Source organism: Loxodonta africana, chromosome 4 (assembly GCF_030014295.1).
Source record: "Loxodonta africana isolate mLoxAfr1 chromosome 4, mLoxAfr1.hap2, whole genome shotgun sequence".
NCBI classification, from domain to species: Eukaryota; Metazoa; Chordata; class Mammalia; order Proboscidea; family Elephantidae; genus Loxodonta; species Loxodonta africana.
Genome location: NC_087345.1, coordinates 13,283,496 through 13,303,385, shown reverse-complemented (window position 1 = coordinate 13,303,385; position 19,890 = coordinate 13,283,496). Strand labels below are relative to the sequence as shown.

At 38.3% G+C, this 19,890-nt stretch overlaps 1 protein-coding gene across 1 annotated transcript in view; it reads right to left on the bottom strand.

The window, feature by feature from the left end:
• Window positions 1-19,890, bottom strand: part of ENTHD1 (ENTH domain containing 1) — a 156,065-nt gene that overhangs the window by 77,869 nt on the left and 58,306 nt on the right. Inside the window, exons 3-4 of the mRNA XM_003419825.3 lie at window positions 18,725-18,843; window positions 3,635-3,758 (exon numbers count right to left, since the gene is read on the bottom strand). Of these exons, the coding sequence (XP_003419873.1) occupies window positions 3,635-3,758; window positions 18,725-18,843 (243 nt within the window). The remainder of the gene's footprint in view (window positions 1-3,634; window positions 3,759-18,724; window positions 18,844-19,890) is intronic.

Sequence of the window (19,890 nt, the reverse complement as noted above, 5' to 3'; positions counted from 1 at the left end):
AAGGACATGAATTTTGGAGGCCAAAGGGTAGAATGTTATAGATTGAATTGTGTCCTCCAAAAATATGTGTTGTAAATCCTAACCCCTACACCTGTGGTTTTAATCCCATTTGGGAATGGGCTGTCTTTGTTATGTTACTGAGGTGTGTTATGGATTGAATTGTGTCCAACAAAGTTATGTATTGTAAATCCTAACCTCTATGCCAGTGGTGGAGCCCTAGTGGTACAGTGGTTAAAAGCTATGGTGAGCTACCACTGCTAACCAAAAGCAGTTTAAATCCAGGCACTCCTTGGAAACCCTATGGATCAGTCCTACTCTGTCCTATAGGGTCACTATGAGTTGGAATCAGCTCGATGGCAATGAGTTTTTTTAATGCCAGTGGTTATAATCCCATTTGGGAATAAGTTGTCTTTGTTATGTTAATGAGACAGGATTAGCATTGGGTGTGTTTAAGATATAAAATAGATTAAACAAGCAAGTGAGAAGCAGAGATGGGGGAAGAGAGATGCCAAACCACATGAAGATCATCCATGCAAAGAAGCTCAACAAGACAAGGACCTTCCTCCAGAGCTGACAGAGAAAGCCTTTCCTTAGAGCCGGCACCCTGAATTCAGACTTCTAGCCTCCTTAACTGTGAGAAAATAAATTTCTGTTTGTTAAAGCCACCCATTTATAGTATTTCTATTTATGGCAGCACTAGATAACTAAGACGAGGCAGTACTAGTGTAGGGTGCATCTTAAGTAAATATCTTTTGAGATATAAGAAGAACAGATTGTGGGAGCAACCAAGCAAGCAAGCAGAGGGGGAAGAAAGATGCCACGCCACATGAGATCTCCAAGGAACCAAGGAAACAGAAGCTGAAAAGAGACAGGACTTCTCCCCAGAGCCAACAGAGAAAAAAGCCTTCCTCTAGAGCCAGCACCCTGAATTCGCACTTCTAACCTCCTAAACTGGGAGAAAATAAATTTGTTTGTTAAAGCCAACAAATTGTGATATTTCTGTTACAGTGGCACTGGATAACTAAGACACACAGTGACCCAGCAATTCTATTCCCAGCAAACCACTTTGCTTAAGAAGCATTCACATATGTACCCAAGGATATACACTAAAGCATTATTTGTAATGGTAAAATATATAAAACACCAAAATGTCTATCAGCAGGGGAATAAACTATAAATATCCAGGCAGTGCAAGAATTTTAAAAAATGGTAAATCTCTAAATATTGACAGGCATTGAAGGTTCTCCAAGTGATATTGTTAAGTTTTTTTAAAGTTACAGAAACACACGGAACAATGTTCTAAAACAAAACAAATCAATTCTATTACTCCTAAAGGTACATGTTTGTATGTAAATGCACAGAAAAGCTCTAGAAAGTAGCCTCCAAGTTGATACTAACAGTTAACTCTGGGGACAGGACTGTGTTGGGATAAGGAAAGTAAAGGGAGATTTTAGCTTTATTATCTTGTTTTAATTTAGAAGAATCAAGAGTATACTCATTACTTATATAATTTAAAAATTAATAATATTTATGATACAAAACTATAACTTCTACAATAGGGGCATGGGCAAAATCCTGTGGGAACATAGTGAAAGAAGAAATTTTAGTTTCGTGTGAGGAAGGATTTTTTATAGCAGTAGTGACGTTTGAGTGGGGCCTTGATGTTTGAATATGATTTTGTCAAGCATTAGAAAGTTGGTGGAGAATTGTAGCAGATTGTATTTTCCAACGATGTCTGTATCTTTACCGGTGCACATCCCATCCCACGTGCTCCTTCAAATGACATTGACATTCCTCCACTGAGAGGTGGGTCTGTGTTCCCTCCCTTTGAACTTGGGCAGGACTTTGTCATTGCCTTGATGAATAGAATGGGTGGAAGTAGCACAGCATGACTTTGAGCTTCTGCCTGGCCCTTTCTTTCACGGGATGCTCACCCTTGGAACACAGCCACCATGCTGTGAGGAAGCCCAAACTAGTCCATGTGGAGAAATCACATGGAGAGGCCCACATGGAGAGAACCTGAGGCACCCAGCCGACAGCCAGCATCAACTGCCAGACATGTGAGGGAAGGAGCCTTCAGATGTTTCCTGCCCCCAGCCTTCAAGTTCTCCAGCTGAGGCCCCGACATACATCATGGAGTAGACAAGCCATCCCCACTGTGCCCTGCCCTAATTTTTGACCCAGAGAACTTGCGAGCATAATAAATGGTTGTTTGATGTCAGTGCGTTTTAGGGTAAGTGCTACACAGCCAAAATAACTGGAACAAAGAAATTCTAAAGAGAAGAAACTACACAAGAAATGGAATGTAGATGTCACAGAGCATCGTGAGTACCGGTACTTATGAGTGATGAGGCCACCAGGTTCAGACCAGGCTACGAACGTCTTATATAACAGGATACAATGGTCAGACATATCCTATTGGCAGTGAAGAACTATTGAAAATTTTACACTGGGAAGGAAATGCTAAGATCTGCATCTTTGCAAGATAACTCTCAGACCAATGTGAAGTAAAGATCAGAAAAGAGACTTAAAAATCAGAAAAGCCCCTCCAATTAAAATTGGTTCTAACCAAGTGAAATGGTAGAACCACCCTATGGGCTACATGTGACTTTTTACTCTTTAGAGTAACGCCCAATTTCTTCTTTTTGTGCCTATTAAAATAGCCTCATCTTTCTCACCATTGGCTTTATAAGGAAGCTGTATAAATATGAACTTATAAAATAGAATAAATCTATACTCATAAACTATAGCTTTTATATTTGTATATCAGGGTTCTAGATAAGATTTCAGTTAAAAAAAAAAGAAAAGGGTGAAAGAAGGAAAAGAGGGAGGGAGCATGGGTTACTTGAGGGCAACATCCAAAGAAGGGGAAGATGGAACTCAACACATAAGGAGGTGTCTCTGTGATAACAGAAAGGTTATAGGAACAAAAATAAAAGCAAAAATACGTATCTGAGAGGATGAAAGATACTAATGAGAAAGTTTCATTCTCGTCTTGGTAGAAGGCCTTGTCTCCTACTTTGTGAGAAAATCAAGAAGAATGTATTGAAAACTGAGAGTTATTGGAGAACCGATCAGATTGACAGGGAATCCATCAGATCCTTACAAGATCTCAAGTAGCTGCAGAGCCCTGGATTTTGATAGTATAATTTATTGGAGACCAGTTTTGCATAATTTTATACTGAGCCTTTTCTAATGTTAATTATTTAAGAGAGGATTAACCAATTTGTAGGATTCCATGTATCTTGATTTTTCACATTTTCCCCTAAGCCTACTTTTGAAAAAGTGTCATAATTTAAACTCTTCATCAAAAGGAAGCTAATAAAAGAAGGAACTCCGATTAATATTTCTTTGTTTTATCATTTGTAAAAGATATTAGTTAATACTTTTTTGAAACAATGAAAAAGAAAATAAAGTAAAATAGAGAAAAACCATTGAAACAAATGGTAAAATCAGATTATAGGGCCACGCGTGAGTCAGACTTATCCATGCTTGTCTCGTCCCTCATTATCAAAGTTAAATAAAAGCCAACTATTTATAGTTCACAAAATAAAATCTGATTAAAAACAATTTCTGCCAGCGTTTCTTATTATTCAAGTTTCTGAGTAAACTTCCTATTCTTTAACCAATTTACCTGCATTCCAGAGGTTACAAACCTCAGGTTCCCCTTCCGACAGCCACGTAGCGGAAGAGACAATGGAAGGAGGTATTGCTGGCAAAAGTGGCTCTGGGTCATCATCATAAAATAACATCAGGTCCTAATAAAAAACAAGAGAGAACATGATAGTTGAAAAGACAAAACTTAATCTCACTGCCCAGTTACAATGGATGTACAATTTATGGAGATACAATATGTGTATTATACTAACCTTATCATCTCCACATTTTGATTTAAACAAATTACAGATAAACTGTCTATACACTTGGGTGCCCATTAAGAGCAGGGTAGTTTTCCTTCATGGGGAATCCCCACTCTTTGCTGGAGATACCTCATGTAGACAGGCAATGATTTCGTTTGGGGCATTAACTTTCCCTGAGCATCCCTGCAGTGTAGTATATCAGTGGCCAATTATTTTGTTTTATTGGTAATAATTGGGCAACCGGCATGCATCTTTTATTTGGATTTTAAAAGTTTAACTTTTTATCATGGAGTCTAAAGTAGACAGAATAATCAATCTAATAGCACAGGTTAAACAATTATCAGCTCAAGGCCAGTTTTGTTTCATTTATATTTCTACCACTCTCCTGTTTTATTTTGAAGCAAATCCTAGATATATCACTTACTTCAATTTGTACCTCTAAATCATAAGAATTTTCATAACAAAACAATAATTGCATGACACCTATAAAATGTCACAATAATTCTTTAATATCATCAATTATCGTAAACTGCTCGAAATTTCAGTTACGCGTTGTCATGGATTGAATTATGTCCACCAAAAATACGTGTCAACTTGGTTAGGTCCTGATTCCCAATATTGTATGACTGTCTACCATTCTGCCGTCTGAGGTGATTTCCCTATGTGTTATAAATCCTATCACTATGATGTTAATGAGCTGGATTGGCGGCAGTTATGCTGAAGAGATCTACAAGATTAGAAAATGTTTTAAGCCAGTCTCTTTTAAGATATAAAACAGAGAAGTGAGCACAGAGACAAGGGGACCTCATACCACCGAGAAAGCAGCACCTGGAGCAGAGCGCATCCTTTGGAGCTGAGGTTCTTGCGCTGAGATGCTCCCAGACCAAGGGAAGACTGATGACAAGGACTTTCCTCCAGAGCCAGCAGTAAGAGAAAGCCTTCTCCTGGAGCCGGCACCCTGGACTTGGACTTCTAGCCTACTGGACTGTGAGAGAATAAACTTCTCTTTGTTAAAGCCATTTACTTGTGGTATTTCTGTTGTAGCAGCACTAAGACACTCATAAATGGTCATAAACAGATTTTTCTACAGTTTGTTTAAATGAGGATTCAAATCCAGTGGGATGGACTGAGTTCTCATTTTTTCTTCTGTGAGTTGGGGATTCTTTTCTTTCTTTTTTAATACTTAATGCTTTATTGAAATAGAATTAAGACATAGTAAAATGCACAAAATTTAAGTGTAGCGCTCAATAATTTTTCACATATATATCCATGTAACCACATTTCCTTCACTCCAGAAAGTTCCCTCAAGCCTTTTTCCAGGCGATCTCATTCCCCCAATTTGTTTCCAATATCCTACAGCTGGATATCTGAGTTGTTTCCAAATTTTGGCTATTATGAACTAAGGTACTTCAAACATTCTTATACAAATCTTTTTCTGGACAAATGCACATACTATTACCAGGTATTTACATTATCCCCCACGTGTCTGTCAGTTTGTCGTACTGTGGGGGCTCGTGTGTTGCTGTGATGCTAGAAGCTGTGCCACTGGTATTCGGACGCCAGCAGGTCATTATTGGCGGACAGATTTCAGCTGAGCTTCCAGACTAAGACGGGCTAGGAAGAAGGACCCAGCCGTCAACTTTGAAAAGAATTAGTCAGTGAAAACCTTACAAATAGCAGCAAAACATAGTCTGATATAGTGACAGCAGATGAGCCCCCCAGGTTGGAAGACACTCAAAAGATGACTGGGGAAGAGCTGCCTCCTCAAAGTACAGTTGACCTTAATGACATGGATGGAGTCAACCTTTCGGGACCTTCATTTGCTGATGTGGCACAACCCAAAATGAGAAGAAACAGCTGCAAACATCCATTAATAATCAGAACCTGGAATGTATGAAGTATGAAACAAGAAAAATTGGAAATCATCAAAAATGAAATGGAACACATACACTTAGATATCCTAGGCATTAGTGAGCTGAAACAGACTGGTATTGGCCATTTTGAATCAGACAATATCGTCTACTATGCCAGGAAGGACAACTTGAGCAGGAATGACATTGCATTCATCATAAAAAAGAACATTTCTAGACCTATCCTGAAGTACAAAGCTGTCAGTGATAGGATAATATCCATATGCCTACAAGAAAGACCAGTTAATACGACTATAATTCAAATTTACACACCAACTGCTAAGGCCAAAGATGAAGAAACTGAAGATTTTTACCAGCTTCCGCAGTCTGAAATTGACCGAACATGCAATCAGGATACATTGATAATCACTGGTGATTGGAATGTGAAAGTTCGAAACATAGAACAAGGATCCACAGTTGGGAAATATGGCATTGGTGATAGAAACTATGCTGGAGAACGCATACTAGAATTTTGCAAGACCAATGACTTCTTCATTGCAAATACCTTTTTTCAACAAAATAAATGGCGACTATACATATGGACCTCGCCAGATGGAATACACAGGAATCAAATTGACTATATCTGTGGGAAGAAAGAATGGAAAAGCTCAACATCATCAGTCAGAACAAAGCAAGGGGCCAACTGTGGAACAGACCATCAGTTGTTCCTGTGCAAGTTCAAGCTGAAACTTAACAAAATTAGAACAAGTCCCCGAGAGCCAAAATAAAACCTCAAGTATATCCCACCTGAATTTAGAGACCATCTCAAGAATAGATTTGACATGTGGAACACTAATGACCAAAGACCAGACAAACTGTGGAATGACATCGAGGACATCATAGATGAAGAAGGTAAGAGGTCATTTAAAAGACAGGAAAGGAAGAAAAGACCAAAATGGATGTCAGAAGAGACTCTGAAACTTGCTCATGAACATTGAGCACCTAAAGCAAAAGGAAGAAATAATGAAGTAAAAGTACTGAACAGAAAATTTCAAAGGGCGAATAGAGAAGACAAAGTATTATGATGACATGTGCAAAGACCTGGAGATAGAAAAACAAAAGGGAAGAACATACTTTGCATTTCTCAAGCTGAAAAAACCAAAGAAAAAGTTCAAGCCTTGAGTTGCAATAGTGAAGAATTCTATGGGGGAAAATATTAAACCATGCAGGAATCATCAAAAGAAGATGGAAGGAATACACAGTCATTATACCAAAAAGAACTGGTAGATCTTCAATCATTTCAAGAGGGAGCATATGATCAAGAACCAATGGTACTGAAGGAAAAGGTCCAAGCTGCACTGAAGTTATTGGCAAAAAGCAAGTCTCAGGAATTGACGGAATACCAATTGAGATGTTTTAATACAGGGATACAGTGCTGGAAGTGCTCATTCATCTATGGCAAGAAATTGTAAGGCAGCTACCTGGCCAACCAACTCAAAGAGATCCATATTTGTACCCATTCCAAAGAAAGGAGATCCAAAAGAATGCACAAATTATCAAACAATATCACTAATGTCACACACAAGTAAAATTTTGCTGAAGATCATTCTAAAGTGGTTACAAAAGTACATCGACACGGAACAGCCAGAAATTCAAGCCAATTCAGAAGAGGACATGGAACCAGTGATACTGCTAATGTCAGACGGATTGTGACTGAAAGCAGAGAATACCAGAAAGATGTTTACCTGTGTTTCACTGACTATGCAAAGGCATTCCATCTTGTGGATCATAACAAATTATGAGTAACATTGTGAAGAACAGGAATTCCAGAACACTTAATTGTGCTCATGAGGAACCTGAACATAGACCAAGAGGCAGTCATTCGAACAGAACAAGGGGATGCTGCGTGGTTTAAAGTCAGGAAGGGTGTGCATCAGGGTTGTATCCTTTCACCATACTTAATCTGTATGCTGAGCAAATAATCTGAGAAGCTGGACTATATGAAGAAGAATGGGGCAACAGGATTGGGGAATGACACATTAACAACCTGTGATATGCAGATGACACAACCTTGCTTGCTGAAAGTGAAGAGGACTTGAAGTACTTACTGATAAAGATCGAAGACTACAGCCTTCAGTATGGATTACACCTCAACATAAAGAAAACAAAAATCCTCCCAACTGGACCAATAAGAACATCATGATAATAGGAGAAAAAATTGAAGTTGCCCAGGATTTCATTTTACTTCAATCAACACCCATGGAAGCAGCAACGAAGAAATCAAACGACGTATTGTGTTGGGCAAATCTGCTGCAAAATACGTCTTTAAAGTGCTGAAAAGCAAAAATGTCACTTTGAGAACTAAGGTGTGCCTGACCCAAACCATGGTATTTTCAATCACTACATATGCATGTGAAAGCTGGACAATGAATAAGGAAGACCAAAGAAGAATTGATGCTTTTGAATTATGGTGTTGGCAAAGAACATTGAATATAACACGGACTGCCGGAAGAATGAACAAGTCTATCTTGGAAGAAGAACAGCCAGAGTGCTCTTTGGAAGCAAGGATGGTGAGACTTCATCTCACCTACTTTGGACATGTTATCAGGAGGGATCAGTTCCTGGAGAAGGACATTAGGTAGAGCGTCATCGAAAAAGAGGAAGACCCTCAACAAGATGGACTGACACAGTGGCTGCAACTATGGCCTCAAAAATACAAGGATTGAGAGGATGGCACAGGACTGGGCAGTGTTTTGTGCTGTTGTACTCTTAGCATCGTTAAGAGTCAGAACCACCTGGATGGCACCTAAGAACAAGTGTTCAGATTGTCTTTTCCAAATATCATTTCTCTCTCAAAGGAACCAGGGCTCCTCGGACAAGTGTCCTGGATAGAAAATAATCAATATGCCCCAGAACACCTTGTTCTACCAGATAGCAAAGAATACTATACTAACTTTACGTCAAAAGGACTCAGGAGCCTATTTAAAGTATACACTGGCCAAAGATGGGACAATTTTAGCATCAATAAGGATAGCAACTACAATGGATCTAATTTAAACATCAAATACAGGCTGTCCTCATTTTGCATGATAGTACAGGACCATAAAAATGGCTGTGCAAACTGAAACCATACAAAATAATCACAGTAATCAATTTTTTTAAAAAAGAGTATGCTTTTCTTTAACCTTTAAAGTTTTTTTGTAAAAGTATTAAAAATTCTCTTACTCTCAGTTGTAAATGTAGACAGAAATGAAAAATAGTAAAGCTAATATTTATTTATACATTGTAATTTAAAACATTAGAAACTTTGAGAATTGAAGTATTTTATTTGTTAAAAACTTAGAAGATTTACAATAACAAAAGAGTAGGTGCTGAGGCTGCTTATGTACGACCAAACACCTCCTGGGATTTAGTTCCTTGGTTTGGAGGTTTATGGTTGGCTTAGTTATCTAGTGCTACTATAACAGAAATACCACAAGTGGGCGGCTTTAACAAACAGAAATTTATTCTGTACCGATCTTTTGGTTATCAGCTGTAGGTCTTAACCACTATGACACCAGGGTTTCCTCTTACAGTCCAGGAGGCTAGAAGTCCAAATTCAGGCAGCCAGCTCCAGGGCAAAGCTTTCTCTCTCTGTTGGCTCTGGGGGAAATCCCAGTCATCAATCTTCCCCTGGGTCTAGGAGTTTCTCAGTGCAGAGACCCCAGCTCCAAAGGATGCACTCTGTTCCTGGCTCTTCTTTCTTGGTGGTATGAGGTCTGTCATGGATTGAATTGTGCCCCCAAAAAATATGTGTATCAGTTTGGCTAAGCCATGATTCCCAGTTTTGTGTGATTGTCCATCATTTTGTCATCTGATATGATTTTCCTTTGTGTTGTAAATCCTACCTCTATGATGTTAATGAGGTGGGACAGACAGCAGTTATGTTAAAGAAGGACTCAATCTACAAGATTGGATTATGTCTTGAGCCAATCTCTTTTAAGAAATAAAAGAGAGAAGCAAGCCGAGAGACAGGGGGACCTCATACTACCAAGAAAGCAGCAGTGGGAGCAGAACATGACCTTTGGACCCAGGGTTCCTGTACGGAGAAGCTGCTAGTCCAGGGGAAAGTTGATGACAAGGACCTTCCTTCTGAGCCAACCGAAAAACCCTTCCCCTGGAGCTGATGCCCTGAATTTGAACTTCTAGCCTACTAGACTGTGAGAGAATAAACTTCTGTTTGTTAAAGCCATCCACTTGTGGTATTTTCTGTCATAGCAGCTCTAGAAAACTAAGACAGGTCCTTCTCCTCTCTGCTCACTTTTCTCTTTTATATCTCAAAGGAGATTGTCTCAAAATACAACCTTATCCTGTAGATTGTATCTTGCCTCATTAACATAACCGCCTCTCATCCTGTTTCATTAATAATCATAGAGGTTAGGATCTAAAACGTATAGAAAAATTACATTAGATCACAAAATGGAGGACAATCACACAATACTGGGAATCGCAGCCTAGCCAAGCTGACACACATTTTGGGGATACACAATTCAATCCATAACGAGGGTCATGGTTTCAAGAGCCATCCCAGTTAATTGATCTAATAAGGTCGTTGGTGGTTCTGTTCTACCTACTAGCTTGTTGTGCAGTGCTTGGGGTATTAAAAGCTTGCAAGCGGCCATCCAAGGCACAAAAATTGGTGTCTATTATTGGTCTAGATATGAGAATTTTTTTCTTCTTTATGTTGAGGTGTAACCCATACCGAAGGCTGTAGTCTTTGATCTCCATCAGTAAGTGCTTCAAGTCCTCTTCACTTTCAACAAGCAAGGTTCTGTCATCTGCATATCACAGGTTGTTAATGAATCTTCCTTCAATCCTGATGCCCCATTCTTCTTCATGTAGTCCAGTTTCTCAGATTATTTGCTCAGCATAAAGATTGAATAGGTATGGTGAAAGGATACATCCCTGATGCACACCCTTCCTGATTTTAAACTACACAGTATCCCCTTGTTCTGTTCAAGTGACTGCCTCTTGATCTAAATAGAGGTTCTGCATGCGCTCAACTAAGTGTTCCGGAATTCCCATTATTCCCAATATTATCCATAATTTGTTATGATCCACACAGTCGAATGCCTTTGCACAGTCAATAAAACACAGGTAAACATCTTTCTGGTATTCTCTGCCTTTCAGTCAAGAGCCATCTGACATCAGCAATGATATCCCTCGTTCCATGTCCTCTGCCGAATCTGGCTTGAATTTCCGGCAGTGCCCTGTTGATGTACTGGTGCAACCTTTTTTTTTTTTTTTATTGTACTTTAAATGAAGGTTTACAGAACAAAGTACTTTCTCATCAAACATTGTTCTATGGCATTGGTTAACAACCCCACGATATGTCAGCACTCTCTCTTCTCAACCCTGGGTTCCCTATTACCAGCTTTCCTGTTCCCTCCTGCCTTCCAGTCCCTGTTCCAGGGCTGGTGTACCCTTTTAGGCTTGTTTTGTTCCATGGGCCTGTTCAAACTTTGACTGAAGGGTCAACCTCAGGCGTGACCTTATTACTGAGCTGAAAGGGTGTCCAGAGGCCATACTCTCAGGGCTTCTCCAGTCTCTGTCAGGCCAGAAAGTCTGGTCTTCCTTTTTGAGTTAGAATTTTGTTCTACGTTTTTCTCCAGTTCTGTCCAGAACCCTCTATTGTGATCCCTGTCAGAGCAGTCAGTGGTTGTGGCCGGGCACCATCTGGTTTTACTGGACTCTGTCTGGTGGAAGGCCATGGTAGATGTTGTCCATTAGTCCTTTGGACTAATCTTTCCCTTGTATCTTTAGTTTTCTCCATTCTTCCTTGCTCCCAAAGGGGTGAGACCAGTGGAGTATCCTAGATGGCTGCTCACAGGCTTTTAAAACCCCAGATGTTACTCACTAAAGTAGAATGTAGAACATATTCTTCATAAACTATATTATGCCAATTGAGCTAGATGTTCCCCGAGACGATGGTCCCCACAGCCCTCAGCCCAGCAATTCAGTCCCTCAGGGAGTCTGGATATGTCTATGGAGCTACCATGACTTTGCCTTGTACAGGTTGTGCTGGCTTCCCCAGTATAGTGTACTGTCTTACCCTTCACCAAAGTTTCCACTTATCTATTGTCTATTAAGTGTTTTTGCATCCCGACCCCTCCCCTCCCTTGAAACCATCAAAGATTGTTTCTTTTTCTACATAAACCTTTTCATGAGTTTTTATAGTAGTGGTCTCATGCAATATTTGTCCTTTTGTGATTAATTTATTTCATTCAGCATAATGCCCTCCAGATTCATCCATTTTATGAGATTCTTCACAGATTCATTGTTGTTCTTTATCGTTGCATAGTGCTCCATTGTGTGTATGTACCACAGTTTGTTTATCCATTCAGCTGTTGATGGGCATCTAGGTTGTTTCCACATTTTTGCTATTGTGAACAATGCTGCAATGAACATGGGTGTGCATATGTCTATTTGTGTGATGACTCTTATTTCTCTGGGATATATTCCTAGGAGTAGGATTGCTGGATTGTATGGTATTTCTATTTCTAGCTTTCTAAGGAAGCGCCATATGGTTTTCCAAAATGGCGCTGCAACAATTTTTTAATCATCTTCAGCAAAATTTGACTTGCAGTGATATTAATGATATTATTCAATAATTTCCACATTCTCATTCTGTTGGATCACATTTCTTTGGAATGGGCACAAATACGGATCCCTTTCAGTTGGTATCTTCTTCCAAATTTCTTGGCATAGATGACTGACCACCTCCAGTGCTGCGTCTGTTTGTTGAAACATCTCAATGGGTATTCCATCAGTTCCTGGAGCCATGTTTTCTTTTTTTTTTTTTTTTTGCCAATGCGTTCAGTGCAGCTTGGACTTCTTCCTTCAATACCATCAGTTCTTGATCATATGTTACCTTCTGAATACTATGGGTGCTCATTGTTACTGGAATAATCTTTGTTTCTAGGCCTTTTCAACAGATAGAGGAAGGAAAAAAAAACGTAAGGTAAATTTATCCTGAGTCCATACTGACATAATTCTAATTCAATGCAGAGTCTATAGAGGTATGACTTAATCTTTTCTATCTCCTTTCTCCCATGCTGAGAATCATAGTTCTGGAAGATGCCAAAAATGAAAGAAAGAGAGTGCCACACGATATTCATTTGATTCATCCCATATTATACCCACAGTAGTCTCAGAGCAAAAATACCAACATCTCAGAATTAAAACACCACTGGATACAAGGTACGCTTGTTTTATTTTATATTTTTAGGAATTACTTTTCTTAGTTTAATTTTGTTTTATAATTAAACAAAATATTCCCAATGTTCCAATGACAAATCTAAAAAACGAGGTATATTCACAAAAATCTAGCTTCTATCCCTCCTTTTCACCTTATTCCCTCTATGCCATTATGGATAACCTTTCTGTTTTTTTTTTTTTTAATTTTATTTATCTTTACATGTTGGTTTTTTAATATAAGCAGATAGACAATCCAGGAATAGATCCAATATAAATGGGAAATTATTATGTGATAGAAGCTACAATTCAAATCAATAGGGAAAGAATGACTATTCAACAAATGATGGTAAGACAACTCATAACCATTTATAAAAATATACTAAATAAAAAAGATGAATTTCTAACTCCTCATATACCAAAACAAATTCCTGATAGACAAAAGATTTAAATTTAAAAAATTAAAGCACAAAAAATCAGTGACTTTTTATAAAGCCTTAGCATAGGGAAGGTCTTTCTAAGAATGACTTGAAATCTAGAAACCATAAAAGAAAGACCAATTTGATGACATAAAACTTAAAGACTTTTATATGCAAAACAAATAAATAAAAGCCAAAAACAAAGTAAAAAATCAAATAGCAAACTGGAAATTAATAGAAAGATAAAGGACCAGACAAGCGGACTAATTCTTTAATAGACAAACAGCTTCCAGGAATTGACAACAAAAAGGTGAGATGCCAAATTAAAATACGAGCAAAGAACATGAATATAGCCAATAAAAAGACACAGAAATGCCCAAAAAACACACGAAAAGTTGCTCAATCTTACATATAATCCAAAAAAAAATTCTCCTACCTCTCAGACTGGCAAATATTAAAAAATTTGAGAATACTCATTATTTGCAAAGGTGGGGGGAAAGAGTCATTCTGATACACTGTTGGTGGATATAAATTGGTGCAACTCTTGGGAGGACAATCTGGTAGTATTTTTCAAAACTAAAAATAAATACAATCTTTCTGCAATCCCATTCCTGGGAGGGCATTGTAAAAATTATATATGCATTGGGTTATTATTGTACCATTGCCTTTAATAGACAAAAAACATTTTTTAAAATCCCTAAATGACTACCAGTAGAGAAAAGTTACATAAACTGAGATTCATTAATACGCCAAGGCTGTAGCACGGCTATCTGCACTGATATAGAAATAGGACCACGGTATATCGTTCGGTAAAAAAGTATATTTTGCAACAGTGTACAATGAATGATTCCATTTACTATATAGAAAGATGTCCAAGATAGACTTCTTTGTGAAAAAAGCATCTTGCAGAGCAATATATATTGAATGATTCTATTTAGATAAAAGAAATGTGTGGGCAGAGAAAATCTCCAGAAAACTTAGCTAAAAAAAAAATAGCTGTTTCTGAGGAAAAAGACTGAAGCAGTAGAGAGGAATGAAAAGAAACTTTGATGTTCGCTCTTTACCCATTTATATTGTTTGAACGTTTCTTCAATACGTATTTTCTCATTTAAAAAGAATAAAAATATAAACCTGAAAATAAAAAAGGATTTCTATGCATAAAGCGATGATGCAGCAAAGCGATAAAGAAATGATCAATTAAATAATTAGAATAATGATAATTTCCATTTCTCAAACAACTCTGATGAGCTCAAATTTTTGCAAATATAATAAATGATACGCTCATAAACCCAAGGGTAAAAATTTTATACTCTTCATTTAGCAAAATAATAAATGGAGGCAGTAGGAAATAAACATTTATCTTCTACCACCAGCAATTGAGTAACTCACAACTAGACGGAGGGTTTTGGTCAGCTTTAATTGTATGTGAACAAATTCATAGCATCCCTATCTGTTGCTATGGAAACAACTGCCACCAAAAAATCACAAACTCATTGTTGAAGCTCCTCGAAGAGGAAAACAGGAAGATCTTTTGAGGTGATGAGTCTTATTAATCAGAAACTTTAAATAACAAAAATTCCACACAGTATACAGACAGAAGAGAGGGCCACACTGAAGTGTCATAAATTTAAAGGCTTTCTTTAGTTTTTAAAGTATCAGTTAGGCCAGCACTGCTGTGTCTTTGAAAGCTCTCTTCAGCTGAGAATTTTACTTCCTGCTCTTTAGAGAATTTTCCTTTTATTTGTAGAAAAAGTACAGGTTAAAAGGCTTAATTTAAAAAAATTTTTAAAGACACTTCTAGGCACCCCTGACCGCTCCTAGGCAATCGACACTGTCTTTCTCATTCTGTACTGAGAACGTGAGAGTCCTCATGTCATACGGTACCTCCTGTGTAGTCCATCTGGCAACAAGAACTGCATTTACTGTTCAGCTTGCTAGGTTTTGTCTCTTGTTACAAAAGCAGATTACAGAAGAGGACATATCGGGCTGCATCGAAAGCTCCCAGCATTAGTAGGAGGAGATGCTTGTCAGTAAGAAGATGGGATGTTGTTGTGATAAGTGATGCTTTGAAGCAGGAAAATCCAGCATCTAAACTTCTCTTGAGAGAAGGCTACCACTTTTTGTTCACTCATATACGACGGGGAATGATGTAAGTCAATTACAGTGGGTTTCTCTAAAGTAAGGAAAAGCAATAGTAATAATTAACAGGGCCAGAAAGTCAGGTGGCATTTTTAGGCTCCCAAGCACAGAGAATTATTCATGTCTATTTTCCCTCCTTAAAAGCCATCAGCCGCAAATAGACCGATCGCAAATTTAAAAGTGATTTTGACTTAATTTTTCTTTTAAAATAATCTACATATTTTCAATCTGTGAGCTACTATGCAATTAAAGAACAGCAAAATTTTCATTTTGCCTACTTTCCTGGCTGCTAGAAAATCACCTGAATCCAATACTTAATTCGGTTGGGGGAAGGGGTTGAGAAGAGAAGGTCAGGAAATAATTTCAGCCTCTCTCTCTCCTAGGAATTGTGGTGGGGAATGCTAAGCAAAGCACTCTGAGCAGACCAACCCAGCATCTTTCAAGGAAAGAGACAGAGGGGAGCAATATCTAATCAGTGCCTACTATCCATTCGTTCATTTCTTCATTTGACAAATATTTAGCAAAATTCAGTAATGTAAGACTAAAATAAGACTAAATCTTGGCAACTAGAGAGTCAGAAATGAATAAGACTTTTTGAAAAGGTCTTTAGTCTCAAGGAGTTTTCCTTCCAGTGGAAGAAACATATTGAACAGAAAAACGAATGAGTGAATGAGGTCATTTCATACAGTTGTGAGCAGAATAGGTTTTCAGATAAGATGATTTCATAAGTTCGTACTTTCGGGATCCCTCCCTTCTGGAAACATATAGCAATGAAAGAGAAAATACAAATGTAAAAATTAAAAAGACAGAGCCATGTTCAAAAACAAGATAAACATCTTCATGAATCAGAACACAAACGGAAACACGTAATGGTAAGGAGGGTCGAAGCCATGCACCTCTGGGGCTTTGGGTCCAAAGACAGGAAACCAGGAGCTCAACTCTTAAAGGGTAAGTGCAGATTAAAAGCGTCCATCCATGCTAGGAGAGCTAAAAATAGACTCAGTGCTTGACAATATGCTCAGGCATTAGGATCCCCTGCTCATGGAGCTTGTCATCATTCACAGCCTGGGGCTGCGGCTTCTAGGAGCAGTACACCCAGGGAGGCAAGGGGCCACAGACGAAACTTCTCCAGCAACTACATCATGGCACCCTTTGTTCTGGGGACTGGATCTGCAATACCTCTCAGACCAGCAAGAGAAAAAAGCCTCAAACTGCCAGCCTAAGTCTGAATATGGATAGGTGGTCCCAGGTGTCTGCAGGAGGCAAATGAAAACCTGTCAAGCAGGGAGGGGTGAGGACAGAGAGAGAAAAAGATTAAAAAAAAAAAAAAAAAAAACTTGAGCCGCTCAAGACCAGTCTACAAACCAGCATTCCAAGACAGGAAAAAGACAGAATTCACTCCTGCCAAAATGAAAACAATAAAGCAATTTTAAAGGTATTTAAAATTAAGTATGTTAAAAAAAAAAACCAAAAAAAAAAACCCATACCTGTTGCCATTGAGTCAATTCCAACTTAGGGACTTACAGGACACAGTAGAAGTGCCCCATAGGGTTTCCAAGGCTATAATCTTTACAGAAGCAGACTACCATATCTTTCTCCCATGGAGCAGCTGGTGGGTTCAAACCACTGACCTTTTGGTTAGCAGCTAAGCATTTAACCACTGCGCCACCAGGGCTCATAAGTATGTTTGTTATTGTTGTTAGGTGCCATTGAGTCAGCTCTGACTCATAGTGACCCTGTGTACAACAGAATGAAACATTGCCCAGTCCTGCACCATTCTCACAATCTTTGTTATGCTTGAGCCCATTGTTGCAGCCACTGTGTCAATCTACCTGCTTGAGGGTCTTCTTCTTTTTCACTGACCCTCCACCAAGCATGATGTCCTTCCCCAGGGACTGGTCCATTCTGATAACATGTCCAAAGTACATGAGCCGAAGCCTCACCATCCTTACACCCAAGGAACACTCTGGCTGGACTTCTTCCACAAAAGGTTTGTTCCTTCTTCTGGCAGTCCACGGTATATTCAATATTCTTCGTCAACACCATAATTCAAAGGCATCAATTCTTCTTAGGTCTTCCTTATTCATTGTCCAGCTTTCACACGCATATGAGGCTATTGAAAACACTACACTTTGGGTCAGGCCCACCTTAGTTTTCCTATGCTTTTTAACACTTTAAAGAGATCTTTCGCAGCAGATTTGCTCAACGCAATATGTCCTTTGATTTCTTGACTGTTGCTTCCATGGGCATTGATTGTGGATCCAAGTAAAATGAAATCCTTGACAACTTCAAAATTTTCTCCGTTTATCATGACGTTGTTTATTGGTCCAGTTGTGAGGATTTTTGTTTTCTTTATGTGAAGGTGTAATCCATACTGATCTTTATAGTACTTCAAGTCCTCTTCACTTTCAGCAAGCAAGACTGTGTCATCTGCATATGGAAAGTTGTCAATGACTCTTCCTCCAATCCTGATGCTGCATTCTTCTTCATATAGTCCAGCTTCTCGGATTATCTGCACAGCATACAGATAGAATAAGTATGGTGAAAGGATACAACCCTGACATACACCTTCCCTGATTTTAAATCATGCAGTATCCCTTTGTTCTGTTCCAACGACTGCCTCTTGGTCTATGTACAGGTTCCACATAAGCACAATTAAGCATTCTAGAATTCTCATGCTTCACAATGTTATCCATAATTTGTTATGAGCCACATAGTCGAATGCCTTTGCATAGCCAATAAAACACAGGTAAACATCTTTCCGGTATTCTCTGCTTTCGGCCAAGATTCATCTGACATCAGCAACGATATCCCTGGATCCATGTCCTCTTCTGAATCCAGCTTGAATTTCTGGCAGTTCCCTGTTGATGTACTGCTGCAGCCATTTCTGAACTATCTTCAGCAAAATTTGACTTGCATGTGATATTAATGATGTTGTTCGATAATTCCCGCATTCTGTCAGATTGCCTTTCTTTGGGATAGGCACAAATATGGATCTCTTCCTGTCAGTTGACCAGGTAGCCGTCTTCCAAATGTCTTGAATTCTCCCCTAGAGCCTCCAAAAATGAACACGGCCCTGCTGACAGCTTGATTTTAGCCCAGTAAGAACTGTGTCAGATTTCTAACCTACAGAACTGTGAATGTAATAAATGTGTGTGGTTTTAAGACATCAGTTTGTGGTAATTTTTTACAGCAGCAACAGGAAATTAACACAATGACTCACCTCTGTTGACTTCCAAGCATTAATCCTGAGTGGTAGTGTTTCCTGGGATAATGCAGTCTCACCAGGCAACTGGATGTTTTGCCACTGCTCTTGTTTTGATCCTGCCTGGGAAGCATTTTCTGTCAACAAAATATAGCTAAGATTTTCCTTTGGCCAAAAATAGCAATGTTTTTACATTAGTACATAATTTTTTAGTTAATCACTTCTGAAGATCCCTTTTGTCTACTAAATAAATATATATCACCTGCCAATAGCTAGTTATGAATATTATTTTAATAATCCCTTATAATAATTCACAAGACAGATTAAAAAAATACACCATCATTTCTCACCTTATCTCCCATCAACAACTCTATTTTATAGCTTTATTATTTGAAAGTCTTTTTTATTAATAAGGTACAACATAGTATAGAAAATAGTTTGAAAATGTAAAAATGATTCAGATGAATTTGTAGCAAAATAGGAATGACAACTATAATTATTCTAATTAATATTTAAAAGAATGTTATAACTGCAGTGTGAGTTTCACGTATTCTAGGAGAAATTAATCAGAAATATACAGATCATTTGATTAAAAAAAGAAATATGAAACATAATTCTCTTTTAAAATTTAACTTAAACATAAAAGGGAAACTACATGAATGAAAATGAACTGATATTTCTGCTTATATTTTTTTGCTAAATTTAATGTTTTTGTAGTCTTAACATCATTTTCCTTCCTACGCTGTCTTAGTTATCTAGGGCTGCTATAACAGAAATACATAAATGGGTGACTTTAACAGGCAGAAACTTATTTTCTCACAGTTTATTTAGGAGGCTAGAAGTCTGAATTCAGGTGCCAACTCTAGGGCAAGGCTTTCTCTCTCTCTTAGCTCTGGAGGAAAGTCCTTGTCTCTTTGTGCTTCTGCTCCTGGACAATCTTCCTGTGGCTTGGCATTTCTCTTCCCCCCATCTCTGCCTGCTGGATTGCCTGTTTAATCTCTTTTATATCTCAAAAGAGATTGACTCAGAACACACTCTACAGTAATCCTGCCTCATTAACATAATAAAGATTCCCAAATGGGATTATAAACACAGGCATAGAGTTTAGGAACTACAATATAATTCAATCTGTAACATTCCATCCTTTAGCCCCCCAAGACTAATGTCCTCCCCACATGCAAAGC